The 15807-nt window shown below is 38.2% G+C and overlaps 1 protein-coding gene across 10 annotated transcripts; it reads left to right on the top strand.

The window, feature by feature from the left end:
* The first annotated feature begins 2560 nt into the window (after positions 1-2560).
* LOC119894465 (proton myo-inositol cotransporter-like) lies at positions 2561-13289 on the top strand. Of its 10 annotated transcripts, XM_038707245.1 has the most exons (14): positions 2561-2834; positions 3044-3513; positions 4032-4191; positions 6071-6279; positions 6437-6545; positions 6763-6926; positions 7376-7490; positions 8291-8416; positions 8742-8860; positions 9144-9296; positions 10332-10504; positions 11979-12047; positions 12135-12191; positions 12335-13289. In XM_038707245.1, the coding sequence occupies exons 1-13, from the start codon at positions 2698-2700 to the stop codon at positions 12141-12143; spliced, it is 2013 nt and encodes a 670-aa protein (XP_038563173.1). In that variant the 5' UTR covers positions 2561-2697; the 3' UTR covers positions 12144-12191; positions 12335-13289. The 10 variants fall into 10 exon arrangements, with proteins under 10 accessions (XP_038563173.1, XP_038563168.1, XP_038563172.1 ...); XM_038707240.1 differs by having other exon boundaries at positions 11979-12191; XM_038707244.1 differs by having other exon boundaries at positions 12135-13289.
* Positions 13290-15807: the final 2518 nt, after the last annotated feature.

The following is a 15807-nucleotide window of genomic DNA, read 5'->3' on the forward strand; positions in this document are numbered from 1 at the left end:
TTAATCGGGCCTCTTAAATCTCAAACAAGAAAAATAATTTGAGAAAGAATGACACTAACTGAAGCAAAAACAATTTGATCATCTGTAAAAGTAAAACATAACGTGCAAGCAAGCTATTGCTCTCTATTACTCTATAGAAAATAGGCCTACGTCCTTCATTGTTTACAGTTCCCTCTGCCTTTCTCACTGATCACTGTTGCTCTCACTATCAGCAGTGCTGTCACTCAAACACTCACTAGCCAATGGGGATGCACCCCTGAAAAACCTTATTATCAACAAAGTAAAATAACAATAATTTGTTTGCTAGTTTTTTGCTTCAGTTAGTTTTATTGACTCTCTAAAATTTGTATTGTTGTTTTATTTTAAATAAGTTTTGTTCGACTAAATTGGCATTTCGGCTAACCTTTACCCCTTAACACTTAGTAGGTCTACTGGACAAATCAAACTGTGATAGCAATCTAATGAAGTTAATTTGTCAGCCGACATTCATTTAAAACCTTTATTTTAGGATAGCATGTAAGAATGGTAATTACGATACATCAACAAATTGATCAAGAACACCATATTTCCCTCTTAGTAATATTGAGAGATTAATAAAGGAGACCTTGTTAGTTCTACTGCAATAAAATAATGACTAGAAGTTCATAAAATATAAATAATTTATCACCATTGATGAACCCCACAAAGAATATGATATCGTTTTTAAACAGTACTTTGCCGTAGAAATGATTAAAATGTCTGGCAGTGTCCTCTTTAGCTGTGCAGGTTCTCAGAAAGGACGGCTCACTGGATCGCAGTTCTTCTATCATTTAATCCGTAGTCGTCTTTTTAGTTCTGCGTATATAATAGTGTAACTACGGTATTTACACTGTCTATTACATTCTTTGGCACCTCATTCGGTAATAATAGTAATATTACCATGTGTCCAACTTAGTAACTGAGACACATTTAGATTTTTTTTTTTAAATCATTATTTGCTGTTGCTTAATCTTATTTATGCAAACTTCCATGTTGGGTAAAAATGCAAACACAACTAAAGAACTTTCATTTGCATATGACAAATTAACCAAATAAAAAGAAGGCTCGTCCGATCTCCTGATTAAATGTTATAAAAGAGGGGAATTGCCCTTAACTTCCTAAATAAAATCAAAATGCATCAGTCATTGTTTAGTTTTCAAATGAGAATAAGGAACAGCTGCCTAATATCTTGGGATAGTTTGTTTAATATCTGTGTCCAGCAATGTAAATTCCTGCCGTTTTACAAGGCTTACAAAGTAAACACAGACAGTTAATCTATTCATTATGGGCGTGTTCCTTTTTTCTTGTGAAAATATCATGTGATCGGGGTAATTCAGACAAACATCCCGTATTATATGATCTGGAAACATCAGACAGACAAACTTCCGTCTGTTGAAGAGGACACCGGCTAAAGCACTGCTCCAGAATAAGCTTTTCAGGGGTATAGTTTGTGTTATTTTGCACAGACGACATCTGTGTTAAAACAGGGTTTTTGTGTGATGTTAACGTTCCTATTTCATCTGCCTGTGAGGGATTTTTGATGACTGAACATGAATACTAGGCTAGATGAGCTTGAATTACTTTTTCTAACTTTAATGTTCTGCATGCCGTTTATTACATCATTTTGACTCTATGTCGATAAATAAAGCATTACCTTGCTACTGCTCCAATACATTCTCACATTTTAGAGTTTGCTTTTGAGATAGTCTCACCACCGCCCCAAACTGCTGTGGGCAATAATGTGAACCAATCATATCTTGTCTACATAGGCATTCAGCAGTTATTAGTAGTTTCTGTGTGCCAAATTGATTGATACGACCCACTCCATATCTGAGGTTTATTTCAATATAGGCCTATATATCATTACTGATAGGCGGGGATTCACTAAATTGCTAAAACAGATATTTTGCGCTGCGTTCTAGTGAACATGTCAGTTTGTTTCTAAAATAAACAAGTAATAGTTTGAATGCTCGAAAGAGATATTTTTCCAAAAACTTGGTACATTATTTGCGTGCGGATAACACTTTTTTTAATACGCCAGGTTGTTATAATTACATGTTGTTTACATTAAAAGTCCTGGAATAACTTTTTCTTTGCTAAAGTAATGCTGCGTTCCCTGTCACAGTTGGAGGTCGGATTTCTCCCAGTGGAAATTTCCAACGCGAAACGTGAACACTGTACACACACGTTGAACCCATAGGTTGAACCCTCCGCAGTGCCCTTGCTGTATATGAAAAAGATAGCCATTTTAATTAAAAGGAGTGACATAAATATACTTATTTACTGTGTTCCCGTCGAGCTACATCGGTTGGTAATGTGCCAAAATCAGTAAATGTATATTCCCTACCGTTTTCACATTTTTAACGTTTTTCTGAATAACTAAGATGCATTTAAGAGATTGTTTACCGTATCCAGCTACCCAATCCAGGCGACATATGTTGACAACAATTTAGCTGAACCCGAGTTCACCCGAGTGGCGTTTTCATACAGTGGCGACTTTCTCGAGTTGGAGGTCGCAAACTTCCGAGTTGCCTTAAACGCAGCATCACTTTCCAGCAAGGCAGTCAGGTGACGTCACGTAGACATGGCCGCACGCAGAGCAGAGCTGTTGGTAAACAATCAGATGAACTCGGTTTGAAGCCAGTAAAGTGCACCGTTCCGGAAAATTCCTCACATGACATGACCCTGAAATCTGCCGTACTAAAGGTCAACAGCGGGGGCGTATCAAGAAACGTTTTCGTTAGCAATTATAAATTAGCTGTTAAAATCTGGACGTGTTGGCTTCTTCCCTGTTCGAGCTGCTCCTCAAAACATACGTAGGTCGGAGATTAATGTGATGCCTGGTTTTGCAGCGTTAATCTCCTTTTTTTTTTTCTTCTCAACTCTGCTAACATTACGTTTTGAGGGAGTTTTATGCGCAATGACAAATGGCACATCTTTTTTATTAAAAGAGAACTGCTACAAGGAGCTGCTATTATTAAACTAACCTCTGGTGAGCTTAATTTCTGGTTTCCCTTATGTCCAGCAGCCACGATGAGTACAGCTTGAAGTACATGAGCAACCTTATGGGCAGCAGGAGGCAGAAATCAGTGGATGGCGGCGAGCAGAGTCTCATTGTGCCTCCATCTGGGGACTCTGGTGGGGATCTCCTGGACAAAGATGCCTCCACATCGGGGTTCGTCTATATGTTGGCGTTTTTCTCTGCCCTGGGAGGATTTCTCTTTGGGTATGACACTGGGGTGGTCTCCGGGGCTATGCTGCTCCTGAAGAAGGAGATGAACCTGAACAATCTGTGGCAGGAGCTGCTTGTGTCCAGTACTGTTGGGGCTGCAGCGCTCTCTGCCCTGAGCGGAGGCTTCTTGAATGGGTGGCTGGGGCGCAGGATTTGCATCATTTTCTCCAGTTTCATCTTCAGCGTCGGAGGCATCATCATGGGTTTTGCACCGGACAAGGTGTTGCTTCTTGTGGGCAGAATCACAGTTGGTTTGGGAATAGGTGAGTTGTTGAAAAGGGGTAATTTTAATACATATAGGTTTTGTCTATCTAAGAGACGTGATAGTTTTATAGCATAAATCATCATCAGCTGTTTGGTCAGATACTTGAACATGTTTACATATTCTTTGATCAAATATTTCCTTTTGTTTATGGTTTTTAACACTGGTCCACAGAGCAGTTCTGCTTGTTTTGTTAAAGGAAAAAAGAGTAAAAAGAATAAGGTATCACAAAAGTATTGTTACACATGTTTGCTCAGGAATTCAGACCCACAGATATGTCGAGATTTTAACCTGCATGTAAGTTGTTTAAGATCTGATAGTCCGCTCCAATGCAACCTCTCACCATATCCCACCAGACCTGTTTTTCCAATACTACCATCTTGTATTTGCTTGGTTCAAGAATAGGGCTGTGGATCTAGGAGACAGTTCAGAAGTTATTGTGCCAAGATTTTGGGACAAAGGGTACAGAAATGTTTGGGCCATTCAAAATGAAATCCCTTCTTTTTTTCCTCCCATCAGGCATTGCCTCTATGACAGTACCTGTATACCTCGCAGAAGTTTCCCCTCCTCATCAGAGAGGTCTGCTGGTCACTATCAACTCCCTCTTCATCACTGGTGGCCAGTTTATTGCCAGTGTGGTCGACGGAGCTTTCAGCTACCTGAGCCATGATGGCTGGAGGTATGTGCTAGTTCTACACTACACCTATCTTGTCAGTAACTTTCCATGTCATGGGATCACTTTAGTTTTGTTTACCTTACAGTTTCTCTTTCTCTGTCTTATTTGAAGCCAACAGAGGATGTTACTCAACCACTCAGTGAACACATTGCAGCATTTAGCTGTGAAAGATCTCCATAAATGCTTTGTCTTTATAATGTCATACAATCTTAGCAGAACAGCAGCTTCGATCCTTCGTCTGTGTCTATGCAGGATGTGTTGAGGCACGGGATTGAATGTAGGTCACCTGCATTTAGGCCTCAGAACCCAGCAGACATCGACTAAAGTTATGCACATAAGACAGGAGAAAATGGACTTGATAATACTATAATAAAATACCCAGCGTTAGTCATTCTGGCTTGAACCCCACATAGATCTGACAATTGCTCACATACAGTTAATTGAAAGTGTTTGCTACTGTGTGTTGTTGTGTCCAGAGCCTGACTGATAAATCGGCATTGTAAGAGTAAGTGCTTTTCCCAGATATATTGGCAAATAGTGACAAGAAACTGCAGCACAGAAATGCCAATGGTTTGTTTGTACTAAGTCAGTGTAGCACTCACAAGTTTCACGTAGGGCTGGGCGATATGGCCAAAAATGTTATCACAATAAAAACAGTTTAAAGGCTGATTTTTGCACCTGAGTGAAAATTGAAGAAACCAGATGGATAATTATGTGGTTAAACTTTTCTTTATGGTCAGAATGTGACAAACACTTGATGCCAAACAATGGATCACTTAACAAATCTGAGGCCTAGTCCACATGAACACGGGTATTTTTATAACCAGAGTTTTTCCACCTTCGTTTAAAAAAAATCTACATCCACATGAAAACGCAAACACACGTTGTCAAGAGCGTGCCAAACCACCTTGCGCCGATATGACCCTAACCGTGAAGCCATGTTGGCCAGTCAGAGCCTAATAAAATTGTAAACAAAGCAGGCAGTGGCGCACAATCTGACAATCTGAAAATCCACACCCTGGCAGGGGTTTTGAAAAATGTTCGGTTTCAGTGACCTGATACTGCGTTTCCGTGTGGAGAAAAAAAAGTCCCACTTATGAAAATACCCGTGTTCGTGTAGACAGGGCCTGAGGTAGAACATTAAAAACTATTATGATAAAATCTTTTTCAACAAATATGATTAGTAAATGTTTTTTCAGTCCCCTTTCCTCAACAAAATTAATATTTTAGAATAGAAAAATTAAGTGCTAATTTGTTTGTGATTCAAATGAATTTAGTCAAATATTTACTGACAATAAATTGAACATTTATTATATTGTTATTGAGGAAAATTATATTGTGATAATGATCATTATTGTTTTATTGCCCAGCCCTAGTTGCAACCAGAACATACAGTATGCTGGTCACAAACTCTTTTAATCCCCAATATTGGTGGAATATTATTAGCAAAGTTTTTAAACTCTCAAATGTCAATATTAGTGCCCGACTTAAAAAAACAAACAAAAAACAACATTTGTCAGCTCCAGTTTTGTGCACTCACTTGTCACAGAACCGTATGGCTTTAGTGTCAGTGCATCAATTCTGACAGCTTGATTATGCAGGCAAAGCAATCAAAGGATCATAAATGGATTGGGCTTTATGGATCCCGTTAAAAAAAAAGCCAAATGAAACGTTTGGAGCTGAATATTAGCTCAGATTTCAATCCTGTGGATCATCTCTGGACATCCTTATTTGTGTATCTTTGCTGCTCTAATTCATGATTTAGGTTAGCTTAAAATGGACTCCTTGTCAGACCCCTGAGAGTGTTCAGACTCCAACTTGAGAATCAGCGGTGGCAAATGTCTCTTTCAGCATTTCTTCTCCCCTCCACTCCAAACTGTAGGTACATGTTGGGTTTGTCCGTTGTCCCAGCAGTGCTGCAGTTCATTGGCTTCTTCTTCCTGCCAGAAAGCCCCCGTTGGCTTCTCCAAAAGGGCCGGAACCAAGAGGCCCGACAAGTTCTCAGCCAGATCAGAGGAGGCCAGAGCGTTGATGAAGAGTACGACATTATCAAAACTAGCATTGAGGAAGAGGAGAAAGGGGCGAGTGCAGGTGAAATATTTCAGTGAAAACTGAGTTTTGTCTAGATGTCACCTAACAGCTATTTGTACAAAGTGACAAGTGACTTTGATTTAAAAATAATAAAAATAAAGGTACATGAGTTGAAGCTTTAATATTCATTTAAAATGTTTGCTTGTTTGTTCTATGGGAGGAGTTGTTATCTTGCGGATCCTTCGCCACGGTCCGACTCGCAGGGCACTCTTCGTTGGCTGCGGCCTCCAGATGTTTCAGCAGCTGGCTGGGATAAACACCGTCATGTAGGTCATCTATTTTATCTTGTAATGGCTCCCACGTTATAATCTCTGCACCCACTGTTGTAAAAGCTCAACTAATAAATCAGAGTCTGTTTTGTGTTTTAATGCCTCCTGACCTGTCTAACCGGAAACACTTGTCATGTCAGAGTTTTGAGATTTGCTTGTAGGTTGGAATGTAAATTGATTTGGCTTTTCAGTGAACCTCTTCGCTCATACCTAGGTACTACAGTGCAACCATTCTGCAGATGGCAGGGGTGCGGGATGATAAACAGGCAATCTGGTTGGCTGCTGGAACTTCTGCTACCAACTTTGTGTTCACCTTGGTTGGAGTGTGGCTTGTCGAAAGAGTGGGCCGCAGGAAGCTGATCCTGGGCAGTCTATTAGGTTTGTAATGTGGATAGTAGCATTGTTGACAGCCTGACAAATGATAGGACATTTCTCAATTTTACATCACTGTAATTAAAATATTTTTCAATACAACTTGTGATTGAGATTCACTATTTTGTAAATATTATGTATTCACATATTTTATAGCCCAATGAGAAGTCAAAACACCATCGGTATATAAATTCACAACAAAATAGAATAATAATTGCTTGCTGTAATTTCATATTTTATTTAGACAGTGATGATTTTATTATAGTTTTGAGTCATGTTACAATGGCATTTTTATTGAGGGGGACATACGATGGACAGGGAAGGTTTGTAGGATGCAATGTCTTTCTCTACATTTTAGTTGTAGTCTTGTGCAAAAATCTCTGCAGGATTTATTTATTAACATTTTTTGCTCTTTCTGAGAGCTATATTTAGTAGCTTTATTTTCTCCAATACAGGTACTGCATTGAGTCTGACTTTGCTGGCAGTCGGGTTCTTGTTATCTGCCCAGAATTCTCCACCAATCACCCTCCACCCAGTTGACTCTCAGAACTCAACCTGCAGACTATACGGGTAAGAGGTCATTTTGATCCTTACCGCCAACCATTAGTTTTCATTTTGAGACACTGGGACAAGTCTCTGATTCATCCAGATAACTGGCATATGTAGGTAATGTGTCTTCAATATTCTTTTTGTTTGATAGTTAAATAGGTTTCAGTATGTTGTACAATCCCCAAGACTAACTGTTTCTTATTAGTCTCATAATTTTGTAGTCAGAAAGTGCGCTTTCTATACTGACCGCCACAGCCTTGTTACATATTTTAGACATACACTCACATCAATCACTTTTTCTCCACAAGAAAACTTCTCACCACGCTATTACATCACTCTTTTTGCCAACACACAACCAACAGCTGAATACAGAGAGTCCATGCAGCTTTTCAAGGAGTTGTTGAAAGGCATTCTAGGAAATTGCTCACGAAAAGCGAATGTTCATTAGGGGTCTTGAAGAAAAGTAGGTTTTAACACTTGTCTAAAGAGTTACTTTAGGCTTCAAATTGTGATGTCACAATTTATGATATCAGTAAAAAGTTGCTCCTTCAGTGAGAAAAATTACATTTGTATCACAGTACTTAAATTTGACTCCTGTACATGTACCTGTGTTCAGTTGTGTAATGATCTGACCGAAAATCCTTTCATTGTTCTTCCTGCATCTGTGGACATGTGTAATTTCACCATATCTGTTGTTATCAAAGGCTCCTGTAATCACTTCTAACAGAGGAGTATGTGTGTTGCTGAGTAGTATGACGGCCCTGTGTCGGCATGGATGTAATGGTATGTGGGAGGTTTTTACATTTAGCTCTGTCCTCCAGGTTCTGTGAATTATGCATGCTGGATCCGGATTGTGGATTTTGTTATCGTGAAAACAGCACCAGTGTATACGACTCCTCCTGCGTTCCTGTCGATCAAACGTCTACTGATCACGCCGCCTGGGGAAGGTCAGACACTGACATTTCGTGTTGTCGTGTGACAGGGAGTAAATGAGAGGTTGACAAATATTTGAGATACATGAGTGTCACAGCACAAACTCCCAACACCCACATGGCTATCACCATCATCTCGTGTTACATTGCTTTGCACATGACAGACAAATGTACTAACTTTCAGCATCCTTAAAGCTGAAAATAATTTGAAAAGAGGATGCTACTGTATTGTTTTTAACAAAATGCAACACACAGAACCGCCTGCAAACCAGATTTCCTTTGCTGGATTATCAGGATTGAATTGAGACAAAACCTGTATGTTGGTTTCAATTTAATCCAGGTGTTTCAACCGTACGGAGACAGCTGACAGCCCAATCTGGGCCTACAACTTCTGTCCAACTTCCTACTCCTGGATTGTCCTGCTGGGCCTCGTCCTGTACCTTGCATTCTTTGCTCCAGGTCTGAAAATAATATTTTAATGTGTATTAATGATCTTTTTAATGTGTACATGTATTTTAACCTGTGTAAATTGTCTTTGAGGAACGTAATGCCAAAATAAAGGAATGCTACTCTACACCTGGAAAACAAAATATTTCCACTAACAAATACCCAAAGTAAAAATTATGTGTATGAACATGAAAAATAACATTTATGTATGTATTGCTACGTACCGGATATCAGGAAATTATTTGTGCAATGGATGTTACTCTTGTGAATATTAAAGAATTGCTCTGTGTGTTAGGTATGGGCCCCATGCCTTGGACAGTGAACTCAGAGATCTACCCACTGTGGGCCCGAAGCACTGGCAACGCCTGTTCAGCTGGCGTCAACTGGATCTTCAACGTCCTGGTGTCTCTGACCTTCCTTCATGTCGCTGAGTTTCTCACCTATTACGGTAAGACTTTATCAAGCCATCGGATGACGATAAATACATTGTCACATCATGAACTGTCTTTATGTGTTAGGTGAGACTTTTTATGAGAAGAGTGTGTGTTATCTGTGATGTGTGTGGCTTCCTCTAGGATACATACTGTTTTAATGTGTCGTTCCAACTCGACTACAAATCGTTCTGTGTTGCTCACAGCTCTGCTTGTGGGTAGTGTACAGATTTGCCTAGTCTCCAGTTCTGTTAGCTGATATATATATATTTTATTTAAATAGAAATAGTCAGAAAAGTAGTCAGTGAAAGCATTTCCTGCAACTTCAGAGTGAGTCTTTTGCCTTAGCCAGATCCAAAAATGTTGTTTTTTACTTGTTATGTAACCAGGCGTGGTCACTATAAACATTTACTTGTTTATAGCAACAGGACAGTGGTGAGGGAGATGAGATGAGCTTCAACTTGTTTACAAGTCCTGGTTTGCTACTAATAGAGCAGGGTGGAACTACATCAGATCATACTCTCTATACATACAGTGTAAAAAAACACAATTGTTTGGATAATTACGATTCAGTCATTTAACACAAACTGTAGGTGCCGTCTCACTGTGGATCAAGGTGACAATGAAATATACAAGCTAAGTTTGTCCTTCAACTTCCACTCATTCTGTCAGTGTCTTTGTCACATATTTATTTGCCCATGGAAGGCATGGACAAGTCAGAAACAAGCTCAAACTGCAATCGCAGTGACTCTCCAAATGTATTAATAAACAATATAATATGATAATCTAATATCACAGCATCGTGATCATGATATAAAGTGAAATGCAAAAGCCCAGTTTGCATTGTCATTTTTAAGTTACACATTGTCAGCTGAAAATGTGAGCTTATTTAACCTTAAATTTTCCTTATAATTGGGAGGATTATTCTTGGAAGAGTATTGAAATATATTTAATATAAATTTATGGACATCAATCGATTTATCGATGTCGAACAATGATAGCCACACCTCAGAACCTTACAATGAAAATGTACATGTGAATCTCTCTTCCAGGGGCGTTCTTCATGTACACGGGCCTGGTGGTGTTGGGTCTCCTCTTCGTCCAGGGCTGCCTCCCAGAGACCCAGGGCCTCCAGCTGGAAGAGATCGAGACATTGTTTACCGGTCAGCTCTGCTCCTGCGGAGCCACCTCACCCAATGACAAACGCCACATCCACTACATCCGGGTAAAAGGCAGCAACTGCCTACATTCTGACAACGATGCCTCTGATGTAGAGTAGACTGGATTTTCTCTTTCAACTGTCCTTTGGTTTGCTGATGTGGGGAGGAAGAGTAATCATGTTTCCCTCTGGTCAGTGTGATCATATATGAACAAACTAGACTTAAGCTCTTCGGTGATTGACTATAACTGGCGGTGTCACCTCACTCAGGAGTCTGTCAATCATTTCTGTTTTTTTCCATCTGCCTTTGTCTCACCTGGGAGTGCATTTTTCTCGTTCCCCGTCATTACCTCTGTTATGCAAGTGAACATTGGAGCAAGATTTTCCAGGATTATGGTGAGCAGCGTTCACAGTGTTGCTAGGATAATTAATATCCCAGGGAAGATATAGTATGTCAGTAAAGAAATGTCGCAAATCTGAAACTCAAACAGATTCTTGTGTGACAGATGGCTCATCAGCATTTTATGCACATGAACTTTGACGTATGATTTTTGTTTTTCCAGAAACAAGTCTTTGTTCAGTTGCTGACTCACCATTTCCTCAGCCTTTCTGTAACATCAAGACAATTTTCAAATAGTGTGAAGAACTGTTGGTTCACTCCAAGTATCTGTCTTTTGTAGGAACACTCATACTTCATAATTGATATACCAACATGAATGTGTTAATGAGCTGGTTTCGAACACTGTCGTAAATTTCTGTCTTATTTGGACATTTGCATAACTGTAGATTCTGTAAAACTCTTTCATCAATTTATTATGCAAACCTTCCTTCATGGCTTTGTGTAAATGCAGTGTTTGCAGTTAAGTAGATGTGCTATATATTGTGTATGTACTGCCTCAAAGACGAAGTTCTGTAAGAACAAAAAGCTATGAAACAACAAAATAAGCAAAGTTAGCTATGTTGTAAGGCAGTCTAGCAGGCTTTAAGGGGTCAGTTGAACCAAATTACAAAACTAATTAGGACTGAAACGAACATTTTCTTTATGATAAGTTAATTTGCAATTAATCTTGATGAACTAATTGAAATTTCTGTCTGTTACATGTCAGCAAGTAGTGAAAAAAATGCCCATTATACTTTTCCAGAGCCCAAAGATTGCTTGTTTTATCCAGCAAATATTCAGTTCACTATTGTTGAAAGAAATCCTCACAAATAAAATCATCACACTTTGATGTGAAATACTGTTCATCGTTCTTGAAAAACTAAAAAAGTAATTATTCAATTCTCCATTGTGCTTGGGTGGAGGCAGACATCTCAACTCATTTAGTCTTATTTGGACATTTGCATAACTGTAGATTCTGTAAAACTCTTTCAAAACTCATTCCTGTTCATGTCACTAACATGGGTTTAATGTGGTGCTGGTGTAAAACAAAATTCTTGTTGTGGGTTGCTGCTATTGTCTGCACAATGGGAGAAAGAAAAAAATGGAATTTTTATATGTCAGATTGCCAGAGCGAGTTGCTTAAAATGTTCAATTTTCTAGCAAGGTCCGGAATTCAGCTCAGCAGACTATGGAGCGGTGGGGTATGACGGTGCTATAGCTTATATAACTGTAAGTATGCTAATAACTTTTCTGCTATGCTACCACAGTGCTAAATATGCCTTTTTAATGTTCAAATTAATGTCCCTGTTTTCACAGCTCAGATAACGGTGACCTAGTAGCCATGAACAACATTAAACAGAGCACCTTTGTACAGTACGTCCGGTTTGCACTAGCATACTTTGATATATGCCATTTAGCTTTTTAGTGGCCCACTGAAAACTGTACATGATTTCTTAAAGTGTGTCTTTTAAATGTTTTCTTTAATAACAATCTTTATTTTGTTTCTTGTAATGTAGGACTCCTACAAACATCTGGGAATTTCTAAACAGTCATTTTCTGATGACTGAAACGTTTGGAAATTGCACAAAAACCTACATATTTGAAATGTTCAATATTTATAAGTACACATTTTGTGGTTACAGATCTGTAATCCTATATCATAATGTAATTTTTGTTGTGAAAACACAGTATGATAGCAATGATATTAACCAGCCACTGTTCATGTAAATCACTAGCCTGTGTGAGAAATTCAAAAGGGAACAACTAATGTACTTTGTGTTGGAAAATGTACAGATATTCTAAATACCGACACTGCTACTTTGGATAACAGACTTAATTTATTGTCGGTGGACAACGAGTGTATTGAGCAGGATGTTTGGAAAAAAAAACAACATTTTCTAGGCCATAGCTCAGTGTAATTCAGTGACATTCTATGTCTCATGCTCTGTTCTTCAGTATGATCTCTAGGAAATAAATGTACACACATTGAAGCAATTTGGTTCATTGAAACATTGTGCCTGTCTGTATTTATTATGCAAACCTTCCTTCATGGCTTTGTGTAAATGCAGTGTTTGCAGTTAAGTAGATGTGCTATATATTGTGTATGTACTGCCTCAAAGACGAATTTCTGTAAGAACAAAAAGCTATGAAACAACAAAATAAGCAAAGTTAGCTATGTTGTAAGGCAGTCTAGCAGGCTTTAAGGGGTCAGTTGAACCAAATTACAAAACTAATTAGGACTGAAACGAACATTTTCTTTATGATAAGTTAATTTGCAATTAATCTTGATGAACTAATTGAAATTTCTGTCTGTTACATGTCAGCAAGTAGTGAAAAAAATGCCCATTATACTTTTCCAGAGCCCAAAGATTGCTTGTTTTATCCAGCAAATATTCAGTTCACTATTGTTGAAAGAAATCCTCACAAATAAAATCATCACACTTTGATGTGAAATACTGTTCATCGTTCTTGGAAAACTAAAAAAGTAATTATTCAATTCTCCATTGTGCTTGGGTGGAGGCAGACATCTCAACTCATTTAGTAAATTTTGCTATATGGTAGACATCACCAGAGTTGAGTGTTTTATATAAAATTTGGGTGAACCAGTCCTCTAAATGTTTTGAAGTCTGTGGGAATTTGTGCAAACATTGTGGGACCTGTGTGTTCAAAGAGAGCTTTAGCTAAGGAGAGTCTACATGATTTGGAGTGTAAACATAACAGTAGTAGGTCTAGACACATTTAACACATTATCAAGTAACAAGCTGATAACTAACTCAGGCTGGGATGGCATATCTGACCAAACGGAGGCCCTGATCCACACAGTGCAGGTTAGCAGTGAATGAGAGCAAAATCTTGTAAATAGTCATGTTTTTTCAATTTATTTCTCTTTTATAACTGAAAGTGAAGTTAATCTTTGTTGGATATACATATAACAGCCTTTCTAAAAATAAGTCCGGTCAGGTCTTCAGTCTCTTTAGAGCAGCCAGCATTCAGTCTTTAGCATTGCTCCATTTTAATATGCACTGACATGTGTCTAGTCATTATAGTTTGCCATGCCTTGCTGCCCATGTAACTTGATAGGCTTGTAACACAAGTCCTATATTCATGGACTTATTGCCCAGCAGGAAGTGGTAGGGTGGAGTGCTGGAGGCTTTTACATTCAAACCAAACTCTAAATATGAAGCCTTGACGTGCTTTTCTCCACACCCTTTTGCTGTGGCTTATAGTTTGTTGTTCGTTTTTAAACACACAGTTTCAGTGTTTCAATACAAACACTTCACAGTGGCTACAAAATGACATACTCTAAGAGGAAATTGTGCACTCCTGTGGAAGTATAATTGAGAGAGTATCATAGCCTGCCCAAACATATATGTGTATATAATTACAGTCAGTAATGTAACAAATAAACATAATAAAATACATAAATTATAATTTTGAAAAGAAAAGAAACAACATAACCCAAAAATGTTTGCCAATTTTTATTATTACAATATATAATTTAATTTAATCCACTATATGTATGACAGTGACCAGTATATTTAAAGAATGATGTCAAAGTCTTATTAAAACATCCATATTGTTGCTTTCAGATTTGTTTCATGTCCAGCAGGTTTGTCCTGGTGGATATTATGTTCAGATTGAATTGAGTATAAAATACACAAGCTAATTTCAGCTATATGAAGGTATTTCTATGTAATCAGCGCAGCAAGATTACTATACTTGTGTTGACAATTAACAATACACAGTAAAATGTGCCAAAAGTTCTGTAAGATTTCCTATGGAAGCTCAGTGGTCACCTTAAATGACAACATTTTTGTAATGATTTTACTGTTTCATGATCTACCATTATATCCTGCAGTGGGTATCAGGCTACTGGGCCTTTGAAGATGTGGTGCCATTGTCTAACCATAAAACTCACTATTAATTCTTCTCTCAACCAAGCAAAGAGAAGGCACTCGGTGGCTTGACCCAGCCTTATATCTATATTGTCTCTGCTTAGGATAAACTGCACGTGTTGGCCCCACTGGCTTGATTAGGCCGTTTCATCTGAATGCAATGGTCTGCTCAGAAGTATACCTGTTATCTAGCCCCGCTAGTCTTTCAAATAGCAACTAGTTAAATCAGAAAATTCTGATCTAATGCACCTTTAAAGTGTCCTTGAATATCTGTATGTAATTGATGCAATCAAAAAGACAGTCTGTGTCAGCACCTAAGAAACTGTAGTTATATTCCCTGTTCTTAATGCAGTGTACTCGCTGTCCCATCACTTGTCCAGTGCCCTCACATGGTGTCATTATGATTTGTAGCCACAGGGTGGCACTAAAAGGTCACTTAAGGGAGGAACTAGTGAACTAGCATCATTTATACAGGTCATTACTTCATAGATTGCACTAACCTGCATTTATATATATTTTACAAGCATAGATTGTATAGCACTTTTTCAATACAAGTAAATCCTATCAATGTAAAACAAACAAGTCAAATACAATTTGGCATCACACTGTGGTTTACAATAATCAATATAAAAATAAAGGAAAAATAAAATACATTCCACACAGTAAAGGCTTTTTTGCCAAAATGTAAGATAAAACTAGAAAGAGACTCTGGCCTAACATCCTCTGGTAGATTGTTCCAGAGTGCAATGACATGTTACAAAATAAATTAAACAAATTAATCCATAGTTAAGTCAGATTTCCTGATGCGTTACACTAGAAAAACAATCACAGCTTGAATGAAGGGGTAATTGCATATCAATTCCAAAAATAATACTATAATAAAGTAATTATTACATAAAGATACAGAACCTTTGCCTGGAAATGGGCTGACTATAGCCATATTCTGCATAAAACAATACAGCAGGAGTTATCCCCTCTGCCATAGCACTACTCAACAAATCTACTTGCGAAGTAAGAAAGTATGTTTGATTGGCACAGTCAATATGTGTATAAATGTGCAGTTTGATGTATGATATATTAGGTGTGTTCACATT

This window comes from Micropterus salmoides, unplaced genomic scaffold, assembly GCF_014851395.1.
Source record: "Micropterus salmoides isolate LMB-PRFRI ecotype aquatic unplaced genomic scaffold, ASM1485139v1 Ms_hic_scaffold_8, whole genome shotgun sequence".
NCBI classification, from domain to species: domain Eukaryota; kingdom Metazoa; phylum Chordata; class Actinopteri; order Centrarchiformes; family Centrarchidae; genus Micropterus; species Micropterus salmoides.

Excerpts from the sequence above, each read along its gene's own strand:
- LOC119894465 (XM_038707240.1), top strand. The coding sequence starts at position 2,698 with ATGACCCTGAAATCTGCCGTACTAAAGGTCAACAGCGGGGGCGTATCA. Across the intron at positions 2,835-3,043 it reads AGCTGCTCCTCAAAACATAC|CAGCCACGATGAGTACAGCT; the intron begins GTAGGTCGGAGA and ends CCTTATGTCCAG. Across the intron at positions 10,505-11,978 it reads GCCACATCCACTACATCCGG|CAAGGTCCGGAATTCAGCTC; the intron begins GTAAAAGGCAGC and ends TCAATTTTCTAG.